Source organism: Amphiura filiformis, chromosome 3 (assembly GCF_039555335.1).
Source record: "Amphiura filiformis chromosome 3, Afil_fr2py, whole genome shotgun sequence".
Classification (NCBI taxonomy): Eukaryota; Metazoa; Echinodermata; class Ophiuroidea; order Amphilepidida; family Amphiuridae; genus Amphiura; species Amphiura filiformis.
The window spans coordinates 62,306,157-62,325,836 of NC_092630.1; the positions used below are offsets into that span (position 1 = coordinate 62,306,157).

The 19,680-nt window shown below is 36.3% G+C and overlaps 1 protein-coding gene across 1 annotated transcript; it reads right to left on the reverse strand.

Moving 5' to 3' along the window:
- LOC140147390 (uncharacterized) lies at positions 1 to 1,632 on the reverse strand. The gene has a single exon (XM_072169168.1). The coding sequence runs from the start codon at positions 1,630 to 1,632 to the stop codon at positions 1 to 3; it is 1,632 nt and encodes a 543-aa protein (XP_072025269.1).
- Between the last annotated feature and the right edge of the window lie 18,048 nt (positions 1,633 to 19,680).

Here is a 19,680-nt window from a genome sequence, read left to right on the forward strand (position 1 = left end):
TCACAAAGAAATGAGCAAACTTATTGCCGAGATCAGCAGGATCATTGTAAGATGGAAGAGGTCTCCCTGATTGTTCAACAACTGATTCATGACTTGAAACACTTCCTTTGTGCTGGCATTGTGAAGTTTGGTGCCAAAATAATCCTTTTTGGCAATTGTGATGTTAGTCTTGACATTTTTGTTAGCTTCAGTGAATTCCAAGCGATCATTTTCAGAGCGTGACTTTCTCCATTTACGTTCTTTGCGACGGCGTTCTTGACGCGATTGATGGACAGAGTTGTTGTACCAAGGCATTCTACATCTGATAGACCTTGAGCGAGTTGTTGCAGGTGCAAGCTCATCCAGAGTCGCACGGACAACCTGATTGTACCAGTCAAAAATATCACCCGGATTCTCAAACAATGGGATGTCATTAAAATGTTGAGAGAGCGAGTTTTCAAAGTCAGAATCATTGATGTCCTTGTAGTTCCTGAGAACTTGTGTGACACGCTCGGGAAGTGGTTTTTCAAGGTTCACATTGAAATGGACACAGTGATGTTTGACTTTAACTCTATCAGCGATGAAACTTTCATCAACAGTACAGTTCAAAACAAGATTGTCATCAGAAACGGTGAACACATGATCCAAAATGTGCCCATACGTATGCGTTGGTCTATCCACATGCTGCATGAGGTTAGCAGAGGTAATAATGTTTGAAAACTGTATGACATCGGATTTGTCTGGACGATCCCAATGCACATTGAAGTCCCCGACAAGGAGCATCTTTCCAGGAAGTATTGAAATGTCATCAACAAAGTTATCAAATTCAGCAATGAAGTCAGAATGACGAAATCGATTTTCAGGAGATGGTGGAGGACGGTAGATGGCGACAAGGTTGAGGCGATTTGCATTGTCTGTTATGCATGCTGATTCAAAGTACTTGGTGACACATTGAGATTTTCTTAGAGACAAGTTCAGCGGGGTTTTGAATATAATGGCAATACCACCACCACGGGCGTTGTTAGGGCGCGATATATTCAGAAAAGAGTATCCAGGAGGTGTACTTTCACCGATGATAACCCTATCATCATCACGTAGCCATGTCTCAGTTAATATCATTATGTCGATGTCATGTTCAAGCATGTAATCAACAAGAAGAACAGTCTTGTTTCCCAATGATTGTGCATTCCATAAGCACACATTAAGTTTTGAGTCCATAGTACCATAGTGTGGTAACTGACGTAAGTTAGTACAGGTAGCATAACGAGGTGTTTGAAGTTCATTTGGTTTAGGCCTATTTCCTATGATGGTTGGTATAGGACTATATTGATCAGCATCGGTATCTACAACAGGTGGCACTCTCGGGTGGCGTTTTCCCCCTCTCCGACCCCTTCTGATTATCGGTTCGGATCGTATACCAAGTGATGTAATGTATTGCCATAGATTTGTAGGAAGTTTCATAGTCACTTCAGATCTCATTTGCAACAGTTCATCCCTACTATAACACATTGTGCTATTAGGATGCTGGTAATCAATACAGATCAATTGGGTTGAACACACAGTGATAAGCACCAGGGCTATAAGTGCAATCACTGAGACCAAGTGTTTTCTGCATGGGATAGTACTATACTGTAGAGAGTTGGCTAGCATCATCCTTAACAACACAAAATTGTGATGTAAAAATCCACAAAATATAGAAAACTGAGCAGCCGAAATCCACAAAAACTGTCCAGCAGTGTCCTTGGGTCTCCAAAATACTTTTAAACAGCTTCTGGAACGATGTTTCAATCAAAAACCACATCAAAGTTGAATCTCTTGTGGAGAGCAAATTGTGTGTGTGTGCTGCACTCAAGCGCACTACAAATCTACATTGACAGACGTGTTGTGTCATAAACCAGACTTCAGCAAGTCTACAGAAGAATATAATATAAATTCCTTTCTTGGAAAAGGTACGCCCTTTGACGTATTCTAGATCCTCTCCGATATTACAGGATAGTAGTACATTGATTGCATTAGATATGTCTTTAAGGCATATGGACTGTAAGCCATATTACTAGCTCACAGCAACACTATATTGTGAAGAATTGTGTTTACATTTGCTTATATACCATCACAAAAAGTCCCATTCTATTAATAGCCAATTACTTCATTCACATCTTCACAACAAATGATGTAACCTAGGAATTTTCAAGTCTCATAACAAACATTAACCTTTCACATTACTACACTTTCTGGGGAAATCCAATATGATGTCATATCTACTTTACACTCTTGGGATTTCCCCTAATGGTGCAATACAATGAACATTCTAGAGAACAGGGGATCTCAACCATCCAAAATTAGATATGATTCAATTTGTTTTTGGTCAACTTGATGCATGAGAGGGGATTCCCAAAAATGTCGTCACACTTATGAAATAACTTTAAATTACACCCCTCAATAAATTTGTGACTATTTTTGCATTTTTCTCAAAAACTAATAACACCCTGGTAACAAAAGTTATGTATATTATAGGGCAAGGAATCCAATTACTACACTGGAATTTCAGTGACCCAAGACAAGCGGTTCGATACTTGTGATAGAAAATGAGGTACCGCTAGGATGTACCTCATTTCCTATCATATTTACTGAACCGCTTGTTTTGATTCACTGAAATTTCAGTGTAGTAATTGGATTCCTTGCCCCAATAATATACATAACTTTTGTTACCAGTGTGTTATTAATTTTGAGAAAAATGCAAAAATAGTCACAATTTACTACAGGTGTAGTACCCCTTAAGAAATCTGTAAAGCAAGTACTGTCTATTAAAGAGCTACTATAATGAGCTCACATGTAAGATTCATAAGACAGATTTGCAACTCTCAAAGTTTCCTCTATTCAAAGTCAAACGCTCTGAGCATCTACGTTATATTAAGCGTAGGTGAATGAAGTTGTTTCACTTTAAAAACTTTCAATTTAATGAAATCTCGAGTAGAACCATCGATTGGGCTATGCCTTAGGAACTCTTTAGGGCAATTCAAGTGATTCTACGGGTATCACCTAGCTCGTAACTTCCTAAGCCGACCTCCTTATCTGATAGTAATTATGACCAGGGATTCTTTCAGCATGTTCAGAGATGAGAGTCTCATAAACTATTAAGAAAAGTAGCACACAAATCTGAAAACTCATAGCCCACAAGGTGGTGAGCGATGTTCTTGTCATGCAGCAAGGGTTGTTGAGCGATGTTTTCATCACTTCACCGCTTTGCAGGTGTCGCATCACTTTGTAATTTATCAAAACATACGAGGATCCAAAACATTGTTTTCAAAAAAGATTAACTTGGTTTAGTGTACGTCAAAACGTGCCACTGAAATTTGCTAATAATACATCAATTTGTAAGCGCTCTTTTAATAGCAAAGTCATAGTTCATTGAATTTACAACCGTATGGCAAAACAGGCGAAAATAGTAACCTTTTGCACAAGATTGGCAATTTAAAGAGAATTTGCCATTGGTTATTGAAATGAAGCTAGTATAATGGACAATATAAGTGTGCTCTTTCATTTAATGACATAAAATTTGAAAAATATTTCAAGGATCACTTGAGGTTTTGACTTTTAAAACCTACATTTTGGTCAAACATTGTGCTTGGATAGGTCGTTTTAAATAGATTTACCACATTCGCCTTGCTATAAACATTGAATTGCGTTATCTGTTGACGTAATGAAAAAAAAGTGTTTTAGGGGTAAGTGTTAGCTTTCGTTCGATATGAAATATTTCTGATTGGATGAAGGGAACACTTGAGGTTTTGACAAAAACCAATCTCAGATGCCTATTTTCCACTAGATCTCACACAGCTCTTATGATGCTATGCACTCAACCGTAAGTTATAAACACAGACTGCGTAGAGGCTAGACTCGATGTGCTTGGAAATATCTGTGTACTAGGGTGTATCGAGGTGGAAACTGTGCGTAGATACATTTATAAGAAAACCGTTTTGTAACCAAACTTTTTGATAATATGCAGCGAGATTGAAATATTATTATTAACATTCTAGCGATACAGTTAGAGAAAATAGGTTATACTGACTTAAAAGAAATGAAACAGTCATCTATAATATGTATGGCTTGCCCACTTTCATCATTCCTGTACTGATTGGATCTAAAAAGCAGAGTTAGGATTGCCAATGTATAAACTTCCCGCGATAAATGTAATGTGTTAGCTGGGGTAGGTTGTCATTTACGTTGTAAACGCGTAAATCTGTGAACTCGTATTCGTGTAGTGACAACGTTATTTTCGACGTTGATTTTTGGACGTTGAAATAACATCATTATGACGTTTTAATGACGTTGTTTCGACGTTGAAGCAATGTTTGACCAGACCTGCAGGTGACAACGTTTGAATAATACGTTCAGAAAACGTTACACAAATACGTATCTGAAAAATAGTTTAGATGTTGACACCATGGAATGTAAATTCTTCCATTCCAAGGAGATTGTTGTCCAGCCAAAATTTCTCCATCGTGTTGTCTGACGATCGCTTTTAGGCGTGAAACTCAAAGTAACGACTTCTATTCCTGAAGTTCTAAACTTTGAATTTTTATACGCTCTCCCTTTTTGGGATTGAGCATCATTGTTGCCGGATGTTAATATAATGTCATAATCACATTGTCTCGACGTATAAAGCACGTGGTTAAAACGTGGTTTAAAGTCATGAACTGACCCAGATACAACGTCATCTTCGGACATCGTTAGTACGCAAATTTATGCCGTTGTTTCAACGTATAAAGCACGTTATTACAACGCCGTATAAATGTCATGGTCTGACCCCGATACAACGTAATCTACGGACGTCGTAATTACGTTAATTTGTGAACTTGTATTCGTGTTGTGAGTTTCGGACGTTGATATAACGTCATAGTGACGTTGTTCCGACGTTCACAACTTGACGTCGAAACAACGTCATAATGACGTTACATTAACGTTCGGGAATAACGTTGTTACAACACGAATACGAGTTGGAGGGTTTACCCATAACAGGCACCAAACAGTATACCTCGTCTAATCTCGATCTTTGAAAAAACATATCTACTGTTGATTAAATAACATATTTTCAAATTGTAATATAGATTAGATAAATTGTTGCAATATTATCCTCGCAAATTATTTTCCCAAATACTTATGGTAGAGCAGAAGAGATATGTCTTTATAGATATGACGTAATTGCCAATCGGCATTTTTTAAAGTTAACATACTATCCGGGTGTACTCTGCGTAGGTGAAGGACGTTGTTAACTGTAGGATGAACTATTACGACTAAGTTGAAATGGGTTAAACGTACTTCAACCATCGTTAGCTAATACTACGTCTTAAAAATTATGTAGATTAATTCAAGTCGCTGACTGTGTAAGCTTGTGTAAGAGCTACCACAGGTGTAGGACTCATAAACTGGATTTGTAATACTTAACGTTTCCGTGATTCAAACATAGCATCCACGATGTATATAAACTACGCAAAAAAAGTTTCTTTATGGTTAGGAAATTTACCCACTGTTAAAATCAAGCGACCAATTTTGTACGTTTGCTAAATAATCGCATGCGGGAGATTGTCCTGCGCATTTTGACACCTCAATCACTACCCTACGACACTCCTGAGAAAAGATATGAATGTTTAAGTAATACAAGGTCGAAAAATGAAAATTGCAAAGAAGCCTATTCAATGGTTTTAGAGCTGATTCACTGATCCAAGACGGTTTCATTATTCCCAATTTTAATTTAAAGCATTTTAATTGATGCATGTTGGATAATCCTTTGCTTATTGTGCAGATGAATGATCAAAGACAAAGGTGAGTGGGTACTAAGACATTTACGTTTTGAGAGATGGATTTGGAAAAGGGATTCAAAACAGGTCTTGATTACAGAGCTGCATTCCTGGAAGCAGAAGGAATTGAGACACTTGAGTGGCCGGCCCTCCAGAAGCCCTGATCTTAACCCCTTGGAGAACCGTTGGGATTGACATAAGAGACGAGTCAATAAGAAGATAAAGGCAGATACAACTCTGGTGGGATTGCGTCGCATCCTTATCAACGAGTGGAACGGAGTTGAGCAAGGTAACATTCGACGCCTCATTAGGAGCATGAGACACCGCGTGGCTGCTGTAAGCATGGTAAGGGAAGCCAACGGTGGACACACAAAGTATTGAAAGACTGGTAAAGAAAGAGATTAATCTCAAGTGAAGTTGGAAGCGGCAGTATGATGCCTGAAATGTGCTCAGCAGTTAAACAAAAATGTTTTCTGCATGTTTGTTGTTTTTTGTGTTCTTTTATGCTGAAAACTTGAATAGGCTTTTTTGCAATTTTCATTTTTCGACCTCGTGTTACTTAAACATTCATATCTTTTCTCAGGAGTGTCGCAGAGTAGTGATTGAGGTGTCAAAATGCGCAAGATAATCACCCGCATGCAATTGTTTAGCAAACGTACAAAATTAGTCACTAGATTTTAATAGTGGGTTAATTTTCTAACCATAAAGAAACTTTTTTTGCGTAGTGTACTAAGCAAACGTAGCTATGTGAAAGAAGTTGTTCCACTTTATCCTAAGATGAACTTTAAGTTTGATGAAATCACTAGTAGAACCATCGATTTAGGCTATTATTAGACATATCACCTCAAAAATAAGCGCAGCAGAAACACGTTATTTAATGTTACTACATGAATGAGCTTTATTAAAGCATCAAAAATCAAAAAACGGAATTGAAATCGGTCAATGCATTGTGATGTAGTGCCAATTTTAATATGCTCATAAATGGAATGCAAATCTGCCACAAATGGCTATAATGATCAAATTGGCACATTTCGAGATTTTGAAGGTTTATTTGGACGCTTGCTTGAAAAAGCAGCGTTAATTTAAGTATCACAGGTTAAATGCCTATCTTTTCTGACTTCGTCAAAGTCAAGTCAAGTCAAGTTAAACTTTATTAATCCATTTCTGGAAATTACATGCACATGAGATCATAATAAAATACATTACATTAGAGAACAAGCATAATACAAAAACAGGTATTATATAAAGCACAATGGAATTCAAAGGCACTCCCTAGAAATGGTGTGAAAACATAAATTAACGACGGTACTTGGAGTTATGATACAAAATAGCTTGAGGGACAAATGAGTTCAGGTACCTGTCTGTATTTGCACGCGGCAGTTGCATACGACCAGTTTTTGAGTTATGATGATATGACAAGCGATGGTGGAGTGGATGTTGGGGATCCTCCATCACATCGGTGAGCTTCTTCAACAAAAGATCAGTGTACACTGTCTGGATATCCTGTCGTGGTGAGCCTATGATTCTACTAGCTTCTTTAATTACCCTTTCCACCCTCTGTCTGTCTCCTTCTTCTTCTTCTTCCTTATAAGTGCCTCCCTCATATGTATGAGTATTGTCGCACTGCGTACAGACAAGCTGTACTTATTTTTTACTCTGGAACCTAGAGTAGATGAGTGTATTTTGAAGTACAGTCAACATGACCGGGATGATCCCCTGCTCTTTTCGAATAGCCTGTGACGTTCTTTAGCGTGCACACTACATTAATGTGAGAAAATATGCATGTACACGGGACCGACAGCTTAAAGTGCCCTCCGAAGCACTAAGCAAGTAGAGTGAAGTGTCTTGCTCAAGGACACAAAGAGCCGGACCTGGGATTCGAACCATTGACCCTTGGGTTCACAGTCCTATGCCTTAACCGCTAGGCCACGCTCTCCTCTATGGCAATGTTCCCTCCCCAACAAAGTAAACAATAACGCCAGACACTTGCCACAACTGAATCATAAAACAAAGCGAGGATACGAGAATTGACATGAAAAAATTTCAGTTTCCTGAAACAATACATGCGAGAGTTGAGTTTTTAACCATGTGATCAACATGTTTATGCCAGTTCAGCTTGTCATCTATCATAATGCCAAGGTACTTGTATGATGACACACGCTCTACGTTATCTCCCTTTAAGACAACGGGACCTGGAGAACGACGTTTAGAGGTTCTAAAGTCAATAACCATTTCCTTTATTTTGGAGACATTTAGCTCTAAGTAGTTGGCATCACAGTAGTTGACAAACCGAACAAGCTGTTGTTGGTAAACAGTATCATCATCATCGGCAATTAGCCCAATCATGGCACTATCGTTCGCAAATTTACAGGACATGCCGGGTCATTCGATCTGAAATGGGACTTGTAAATAGTGAATAAGAATGGTGCTAAAACTGTACCCTGGTGTTAAAAGCGGACGAAAAGTAAAAAAACATTGTTCTGACGGTGTTTCCAAACCTAGCAGTACCTTCGCAATGGTGATACATTTTCTCCAACAAGAACAAAATAGCATCAGAACAACTACGATTACTTCTGTAGGCAAACTGCAGAGGATCAATGTGGTCTTGAACATAGTCGAACAATGTTTTTTTGAATAATCTTTCACACACTTTCATCGGAATTGATGTTCACGCGACAGGCCTAAGATCATTCATACAAGAGATGACAGATTTCTTTGGAATGGGGAATATGCAGGAACGCTTCCAGATGCCAGGAACTAACTGCGATCTGAAAGACCAATTAAACATTATCGCACAAATGTCCGCTAACTGTTCAGCGCACAATTTGAGCAATTTGGGTGTTAAATTGTCTGGACCAGCTGATTTAGTGATGTTTAATTTTTTTAATTCATGACATACGTCAGCACTAGACACTTCAAAAACACGTCCATCGTGAAACACCATATTGCTCTCAAGAGTGGTGCGCAGGCCACTAATCTCAATACTGAAATCATGTTGGTCAAAACGGTTTAAAAATCATTGAGATTATTAGCATATTCAACAGTCGTTTCAGGTAAGAAATTTCTTGAACTGGAAGTAAAGAAAACAAATTAAAAAATCTATCATTGGATAATTATAATAAATTAACCAAATATACCATTTTAGCAATTTCGGCCATCTGCAGACAAATTAAAGCTGAAAAAATGACTAAGTTCAGCTAATTAATATTCAAAATTGATGCCAAAAGAAAACCGTAAATGATATCAGGGTGCGGTTTTTTTGCACACATATGTATACAAAGTTCTTTCAACTGATAACAAAAAAATACACAAAAAATTATTAATTATGCAAATTAGCTAATTACAGCTAATTATGTATTCATGATATTATTATGTAAATTAGGCATGAGTAATTTTTTTTTCAATATTTAATGAAAGTCTTTTCATTCATCATAAATTTGTTAAGTATGAACCTGTTATGATGTTGAATAAAGAAACTGCAGTTAATGACTTAAATATAATACAAAAAATGCAAAGTTTGACATTTTGACGGTGTCTGGAATAGAATTTTCAATTTTTTCTGTAAACATGGTATATGTCACCATTGCTCAAAGCCAAATCCAAAAAGTAAAAATAAAAATTCATTTGCAATGAGACTTTAAATTAACATTTTGTTATCTGGATTAATATGGGAGGACGAATGGTAAAAGGAACCGCCATTCTACTATACCGCGTATACAAAATGGTGTGGCCTTGGACACACACAATGGCTTAGAGCTATTGTGGTTTGGAATGTTACTCCCTTAAAATCAATTTGATGTTTCAACTCGTTTTCCTCAAGTGTGCCATTCGTTGTCGACGGAAATAATTTACATGCCAAGAAAGATAAGTATTTCAGCTTAATGTTGGTAGGTCTATATTTATTGATTTATGAGGGATCTTCAACAACCCATAAAACAGGTAGTAGCTCTAAAATGAAGCATATTTATTTAAAATGGTAAACACAAAAAGGTTTCACACACCATATATCAAAAATTCAAACAATTGGGATAAATAGAACATATGAGGAAATTAATTTTTCGACATGGATGTTTGCCAAAATTGAACAACTTTGATGCGCGCGCTTTTCAATTTACTGTTGTTATGCTTGCATGCACAGTGTCGCAGAATAATTGTGCAGCCACTGTGACATCCCTAATATTATAAACCTAATAGGAATTCTTATAGCAGTGTATAGGGCAGTCCAAGTTGCTGTGTATTAGAGCTGCCACAAGTGATCTTCAGATATCACCTTGCTCATGTTTCCTAAGCCGACCTCCTACTGATAGTAATATGATCAGGGATTCTTTCAGAGATGAGAGTCTCATGAACTATTAAGAAAGTAGCACACAAATCTGAGAAATCATAGCCCGCAAGGTGGTGAGCGATGTTCTTGTCATGCAGCAAGGGTTGTTGAGCGATGTTCTCATCACCGTTTTGCAGGTGGCGCATCACTTTGTAATTTATCAAAACATACGAGGATCCAAAACATTGTTTTCAAAAAAGCTGAACTTGATTTAGTGTACGTCAAAACGTACCACTGAAGTTTTCATATAGCGAGATTGAAATTATTATTAACATTCCTACGTTACAGATAAAGAAAAAGAAATCAAGTGCAGCAACGCTTGATTCAAAATTATGTCACTCAATTTATATTGACTTTATTTCTGATTGGATTTTAAAGCAGGACTTGTATCAAGTTTTACTGAGTTAAAAGAAACGAAACAGACGTATGACTACAGATGTATGACTTACCCATTTTCATTTATTAGCTTTAAAGGCTGGCTTTTTACTGATTGGATCTCAAAGCGGAGTTAGGATTGTTAATGTATAAACTGTATTGACTTAAAAGAATTGAAACAGCCGCCTGCATCATGTGTATGGCTTCACATGTATAATCTTTTTCACTGATTGGATCGCAAAGCAGCGTGGGTTGTTTGTCAATAATATACAGTTATTTTGATTTCCCAGTGTAACTGCAAAATCCAACCCACTCAAACCGGCATTTTTATGTTCAAGGCCAAATACTCTTACAAAGGAACAATATTGATTTATTGTAATGCCAGACTTAATGATGTGTTATTTAAATGTCAAGAACGGGAAATACTACCAATAATAAAACAAAATATTGTTTTTCCTTGAATAATATCTTGTAGTCTGTACATCGGTAATTTATACTAATCGCCACGAACGCACAAAATCCCCATAGTCATTGTGAAGTTTGTTTTCCTCCACATTTTCCCTTACACTCAATACAGATGGTATTACATATACTAAACTGTGGACGGTGGTTATTCTGTCCTATGTGGTACATCATCCCATACGTTGTTTGATGGCATGTAAAATGTACTCATTTTAAAGAAAAGGTGAAAACTGGTGGCGCTATTTATCGTAAATATTGCTTTCATCTTTACAAGGGATAGACACTGGTGTAATGGCATTAAAACATCAGAAAATGAGTAATAGATAGCAAGGAAATTTTCAAAAACCTTTTTATCGTGAAATGTATGGAATAACTTATATTATTTTATTTGACTAAATAAAATTTTAAATGTATGTAAATAGCGCCTTGAATTTGCACGCAAATAATACAGTTTATAGAATACAAAAAAAAGAGGAATAAGTTGCTAAAGATACGAAAATCTATGTTAAAAATAGCTAAAAATATATGTGTATGTTAGTGTGATAGCTGTTGATATTATCTTGGTCTAGAATTGAACATTATACAATGTTTTGTTTAACAAATTAAACAAAAGACAAAGTAACGAAAGACGAGTGACCGCTAGCAGGTATGATAGGTTTAACCTTTAATACGACTCAACTATGTTGAAAGGTTGCGCGCTCTATTGCAACCATCGATTTGGCTAAATACTACGCCTTAAAAAGTCTGTAAAGTAAGTTGCTGTGTATTAAAGAGCTACCATATGAGACTTGCACAAGTGATTCTACGGATATCACCTTGCTCGTAACTTCCTAAGCCGACTCCTTATCTGATAGTTATGATCAGAGATTCTTTCAGAGATGAGAGTCTCATGACCTATTAAGAAAAGTAGCACACAAATCTGAGAAATCATAGCCCGCAAGGTGGTGAGCGATGTTCTTGTCATGCAGCAAGGGTTGTTGAGCGATGTTCTCATCACTTCACCGCTTTGTAGGTGTCGCATCACTTTGTAATTTATCAAAACATTATTTTCAAAAAATATTATTATTTGGTTTAGTCTACGTCAAAACGTGCCACTGAAATTTGCATAATAAAAGAAAATTAAATAATAATAAAATATCAATCCAGTGTAGCAACGCTTGATTTGAAATTATGTCCTATTTATATTGGCTTTGCTTATGATTGGATTTAAAAGCAGAACATGCATAAAGTTATATCGACTTAAAAGAATTGAAACGGCCGTCTATACATTATGTATGGCTTGCCCACTTTCATTAAACCTGGCTAGTACCTGTATTAAGTTTTTAGTGATTGGATCTCAAAACAGAGTTAGCATTGTCAATGTATCAGCTTAGTTAATGTTGACTTCACAATATGTTAAAGCATTGAAATAGACGTCCATGTATGGAATCCCAGCGTAACTGTCGAATTAATAAAATCCAGCCCCCACAAACCGGCCTTTTTAAATTATGTTCAAGGCCAAGGTCTTCTACAAAGGAATCAAAATGACTTATTGTAATGCCAAACTAAAATGTGTTATTTAAATGTCAAGAAAGGTAAATGCCCATCAATAATAACATGATACAATATCCTAGAACATGTTGAACATGTCTTGTATAGCCTATAAGCTAAGTCATCATCATGCAAAATGCCCCGAGATCAGAATCTTTGTTTGAATGTTTTACTACACACGGCTTGCAATTGTCTTTATGGAACCCTGGAACTCATGATCTTTCGTATTTTGTTCACATTGTATCTTGTTTTGTTCATGAAACATTGAGGGTTTATCCAAACCAGACCCCAAACAGTATTATCTCGATCTTTGAAAAAAATATCTAGTGTTGAATAAATAACATATTTTACCATTGGCGGCGTTTACCCAAATAGTTGCAGTAAAACAGAAGAGATATATGTCTTTATAGATACGACGTAATTGCCAATCAGCATTTTTTAAAGTTAACCTCCTATCCACGGTGTACTCTGCGTAGGTGAAGGACGTTGTTAACTATAGGATGAACTGAAACGATTAAGGGTTGGGGTAAGGGCAAACTTAAAGTACTGGTAACTAGAGAGAGAAAGCGACGAGGAATCCCAAATCAAAGCGCCAGATAATGACCGGGTCACCAAGTGCAAATGTGCATTTATTTTGGAAGGTTCATGTTTGTTATAAATTTTAGGGCGTTTTTATCCGAAATTTGATAATTTGATGATATTTCAAGAAGGCGACATGCCATGGACAGATCTTTTTGCACATACTTTGTTATTGCTAATACAACTCTTTTCTGCATACCTACGTTACAATTCGTTTTGGTGATTTAGTAATATTATAAATTTTGTGACTGCATTTTGGGATGAATGCATCATTGCTTAATTGAATCCAAAACTTCCTCACTAAACGATCTCAACGGGTTGTCATTGATGGCCAGTCATCTGAGTACGTCGATGTCACTTCAGGAGTCCCTCAGGGGACGGTCCTTGGGCCACTACTCTTTTTTATCATTTATCAATGATATTCCATCTGGGATTTCATCTAAGCTCCGTCTCTTCGAGGATGATTGCCTTTTATATAGACCTGTGTCCAGCCTTGGCGATTGTGATCTACTTCAACAAGACTTTTAAAAACCGTCTGGACCAGTGGTCATCCAAGTGGCAGATGAGGTTTAATGTGGACAAACCCCACATTCTGAGATTCTCCCTCCGTGGAAACAACACCAACAGTTATTTATTTATTTATTTATTTATTTATTTATTTATTTATTTATTTATTTATTTATTTATTTATTTATTTATTTATTTATTTATTTATTTATTTATTTATTTATTTATTTATTTATTTATCTATTTATAGTGGTATTATCGGGGCTTCAAAACCAGGAGGTACCTGGTTCGATTCCCACCTATGCCTAATGTTTTTTAAGTCTAGGAAAATTTCGGTGCGGGAATTTTGAATATCGTGTGTTGAGAGATTGCTGTTTTTATTCGTTTTTATGGTCATTATGACTTTGTTTTAAAGTGACTCGTGCTTGATAATTATTTTTCCATAATGTTGTGATTGCCGGACACTTCCTTTAAGTTGAAATAGGTTAAACCTATTGAAACCAATCGTTATCTAGCACTACGCCTTACAAAATTAATTCAAGTCGCTGTGTAAGAGCTACCGCAGGTGAAATACTCATAAACCAGATTTGTAATAAGCTATAATACTTTACGTTTCTTCAATTCAAACATAGCACCCACGATAAACTCAGCGTAGATGAACGCCTTAAGAATTCTTTAGGGAAATCCAAGTTGCTGTGTAAGAGCTGCCACAAGTGATTCTACGGATATCACCTTGCTCATGTCCCTTCTAAGAGCTCTAAGCCGTCTTACTCATTTGATAGTAATATGATCAGGGATAGCCTCTGTCAGAATTCTTTCAGAGATAGAGGGTTGTGACCATTATTATTACTAAACTTCAGTATTATAGTGTATCAGACTTCATTAGTACTGTACTCCGAAACTCAATTTGATTTCCGCCATATTGAATACCCATCAACAAATCACACCATGACCAACTGGTGAATAGACTTGTAGTGACTTGTGATAAGTTGTGACTTACTTGCGACTTTACTTGTGATTTGATGACTTGTGACTTGACTTGACTTGCAACTTTTTCAAAATGACTTGACTTACTTGGGACTTGGACAAAAGGACTTGTGACTTGGACTTGACTTGCAAAAAATGACTTGGTGACATACTATAGATTAATTCAAGTCGCTAAGAGCTACCGCAGGTGACAGACTCATAAACCAGATTTGTAATAAGCTGTAATACTTAACGTTTCCTCAATTCAAACATAGCACCCACGTTAAACTCAGCGTAGGTGAAGGAAGTTGTTTCACTCTATCCTAAGATGAACTTTTAGTCATTGATGAAATCTCAGCTGTGGAACTATCGATTGGGCTATTACTACGCCTTAAGAATTCTTTAGGGCAATCCAAGTTGCTGTGTAAGAGCTGCCACAAGTGATTCTACGGATATCACCTTGCTCATTTCCCCTAAGAGCTCTAAGCCGTCCTACTCATTTGATAGTAATATGATAAGGGATAGCCTCTGTCAGAATTCTTTCAGAGATAGAGGGTTTCATGAACTATTTGCAAAGTAGCCTCACAAATCTAAGAAATCATAGCCCTCAAGGTGGTGAACGATGTTCTTGTTAGCTAGTGTTGTCGAGTGATATTTTCATCACTTCACTGCTTTTCTGATGACTCTGTAGTTTATCAAAACAGATGAGGATCTAAAACATAGTTTTCAAAAGGAATTGTCTAATTGGTTTACTGCAGTGTCCAACAACTGGACTCTCTTAACACTTGTCACTGAAATCTTCGCAGCGAGATTGAAATATACCGCAGCTTAAAATACTCCAACACTACAAATAACGAAAATGAGGAGAAAGTAGGGGAAAGTATCAATCAAGAGCATTTGTTTTATGAATGATTGAATTTAAAAGCACAATAAAGACTTTAAATTTATGAAGTTATGATAATAATAATATGTATGGATCCCCCCTTTCATTATACAAGTATTAGCACGGTAAGGGTTGTCAATATGTGAAGTTATATTTACTTAAAATAATGAAAGATACACCTGTATGTGTATGGATTTGATATTTCAACAGTGTATCTGCAAGGAATAAAATTAACCCACTCAACTCGAACTTTACACGTTCAAGGCCATGATCTCTTACAAAGGAGCAATGGTAGATTATTGTAATGCCAAACTAATTGATAAAATTATGTGTTGTTTTTAAATGTCAAGAAATATAAATGTTCACCAATAACGAGATAATAAAATGACCTGAACAATGTCTATAGTCTGGACAAGACATTATTCATGTCCACCAATAACGACATAATAAAATGACCTGAACAATGTCTATCGTCTGGACAAGACATTATTCATGTCCACCAATAACGACATAATAAAATGACCTGAACAATGTCTATAGTCTGGACAAGACATTATTCATGTCCACCAATAACGACATAATAAAATGACCTGAACAATGTCTATAGTCTGGACAAGACATTATTCATGTCCACCAATAACGAGATAATAAAATGACCTGAACAATGTCTATAGTCTGGACAAGACATTATTCATGTCCACCAATAACGACATAATAAAATGACCTGAACAATGTCTATAGTCTGGACAAGACATTATTCATGTCCACCAATAACGACATAATAAAATGACCTGAACAATGTCTATAGTCTGGACAAGACATTATTCATGTCCACCAATAACGAGATAATAAAATGACCTGAACAATGTCTATAGTCTGGACAAGACATTATTCATGTCCACCAATAACGACATAATAAAATGACCTGAACAATGTCTATACATGTAGTCTGGACAAGACATTATTCATGTCCACCAATAACGACATAATAAAATGACCTGAACAATGTCTATAGTCTGGACAAGACATTATTCATGTCCACCAATAACGACATAATAAAATGACCTGAACAATGTCTATAGTCTGGACAAGACATTATTCATGTCCACCAATAACGACATAATAAAATGACCTTGAACAATGTCTATAGTCTGGACAAGACATTATTCATGTCCACCAATAACGACATAATAAAATGACCTTGAATAATGTCTTGTAAGTTGTAGTCATCCCTAGACTTTTGGTGAGTTTTGTCTTCCTCGCCATTTTCTCCCTTCCACCGAAGGTATAGTATTATTGGATCAGCTGTTGGATGCTGGTCATTCTGTCCGCTAGTGGTGTACAGCATCCCATCATGATAGTTTCCCATGATTAGTATGTTTGCTTACAAAAATTACCCTTTTCAGAGTCTAAGGGAGCATCGACGTATGAACTTGCGACACCATCGCGGCGGCGTCTTCATTCAGCGTAGTGTTTACAATCCTCCGGTCACATCAGATCATCGTAAATGACGGGCTGGTCGTCCTTTCTGAGTGTTGGGTTTTGTGTGGATGATCTCTGTGGCTTTCTTGATCTTCCTTCCTGTTCGTTTATTTTCTAGAAAATAGAAGACGTGCTCGCTTCTTACCAAACTTTGATACGGTACAAAATTATTAGTGTTCAAATGGCATGATAACTATATATATTGTCTGTGTGCAATGAAACATGTCAATAACACATTTGGCAAAATACGTTCAAAATTTCCCATTCATGTCCAATGATAATATCAGACGTACATGTACTGGATTAACCAAGCAATGTCTCCATCACATAGTTCAATACTCCGCAGAACCAACGTCATTCACCGGCACAAGTCTGCGGAATTTCCCTGTGTATTTTCCTATTTTGCTCGGGCAAGTCAAGTTATTTTGTGCATGAAAGTCGTTGGGCCTTGAATATATTATAAATATTAATTAAAATATAATAATGCAGTAAATATTACTATTATTTTCTTCAGATTGTCTCAGGTTCTTTTTTTTTTTTGAGAAACTCTATAATGATTTCCACCACCTTGACAATTTTTTTGAGTGCTATTTGTCGCTATTTTAGCATGTTTAATATGAATTACGCGGCAGCCCTTCTCTAATTGAACACTCTATAATCATGATTAATGAAGAGACTCTTTAAATCCACAGGGAGTGTTTCTGAAAATGCCTCGAGTAGACGTCGATGAAATCTAATTAATGTTCGTCATTATGTGTGTCTCTATAGTGCTGACAGACATTAATTTAACTGGTATAATTTTTTTTATCAAGATGCACTATAATTGAACTTTGACCTCCCTTCCTCTCCCGAAAGCCGTGTTCATAGAGTTTGCACGGTTTCTGGTACGCGTCATACACTAGCATACCGGATAGACTGCCGTTTGTTCCTAGCGGGTATAATCTTGATTAGGTTGTCCAGACGAGCCGTTTGAACACGAACCAATGGCAGTGGGTTTGAACCAGTTTGAACTATACTACTTCTTTGCATCAGCTTTATCCAAATCAATGCGACTTGGTTTAATTTGAATGGACACAACTCAATAGAGCATTTTGTTGCCATGTTGACCGTGTTATATAAAACTGTGTCACTTTAAAGAAAGGTTTAACAATGATGGCACTATTTATCTTAAATCTCGTTTGCATCATTACAGGGTGTAGACACTTGAATAATGGTATTAGAAAATCCGAAAAATACTAACAAAAACTTTTTATCATCTGAGACGAATATCGTCTCAGTTATCATTAAATGTAAGGATAAAGCCAAATTATTTTGCTAATTTAACTTTAAAATATATATAAATAGCGCCCTCAATGTGCACACAAATGTTACAAAAAGCAGAAAAGGGTGAATAATTTGATACAGAAACGAAAATCTATCTTAAAAATAGCTTTAAAATATATGCGTATCAGTGTGATACAGGGTTCGCAGGTTTTTGCCGCAGGTGGGAAAAACCGCGGTTTTAACCACGGATTTAACCACTTGGCAAAAACGGTTTTTGCCGGCAAAAATGGCAAAAACTAACAAAGTGATTTATAGTTTAGTTTTTCATCTCAAAACCAATTATTAAGTTACAAAAATAATTTCCTGAGTGTATCAAGGCCAGATTTTGTAATTATAAGTAATTATTAAGAAATTAAAGGCATGCATTTTTATTGCTCTAGTGCATTTAACAAAATGTTGCATATCAAATTCAAAACTTTTTAATTAAAGGACTTGATGATACAAAAAATATGTTGAATGATTCATTAAATGTTTTGTGTTACTGTTTATGAGCTTTCTGTGTTACATTTTAATATTTGAGTGACTATATGTGAGTTGTTGCCAGTTTAAACCAGGCAAAAACTGGCACAAACAGATTTTTGCCAGTTTTTGCCACCTTGCCTGCAAAAACATGTTTTTGCCGGCAAAAGCCAAACCCTGCTGGTGTGATAGATGTTGGTATTGTGCAGGTCTGAAATTGAACAATACATTTTTTGGTTACAAAAATCAATAAATGACCACAGCAAACAACCGTGGGGTGTGCTAATAAATTCTCTGTTTCACCATTATCATTGGTATACACGCATTTTTGACTTTAATTTCAATTTCAAACAACATCGAAGCCCCTGATATCTTTGTCTGCTTGTTTACCTATTTGTTTGTGTTTCCACCACATTTTCGGTCTTGAAGCGATTTGAGCGTTACTGTAGATCTGTATTCCAGAGTTCCACTTCAATCTACTCCTAAATTAACCATATGAATACACCCATCATTGGTATAGACCTTTAGGGTGAGCTCAAAATGCATACGATCACTAATATAGGAAGCCATGCAGCATCTCCATTAGCGTAAGGCGTATATCATGTTTTAAGTTTGACTCGAGGGCAGTCAGTCATATTTGGAATTCATTACATCAAGGATTATTTAGCCCGAGTTTCTTTTTTTAAATCTTAAATTTATTCTGATGGGGTAATGTTTTTATTTAGAAAGTTTGCTCGAAGCTGGCAATTATTTCCGTTGCGTTTCATTAGAATTACACACATATATAGAATGGATAGTACTGCGAGGAAAATGTTCGCATAATACTCCATGTGTTGTGCTCATTCGTTAGAAAAATAAGATGCTTGTTCTCCTTTAAAAATGTAAAGTTCTTTGTTGGAGGAAATAATAATGAAATTATGTTGTAATTTTGTTTGAAATCTTTCAATTAACTATTAAACAGGTTAAAAGATTATGAGTCTATATTTAACTGTTTATTGCCATGTTACTTATGCACA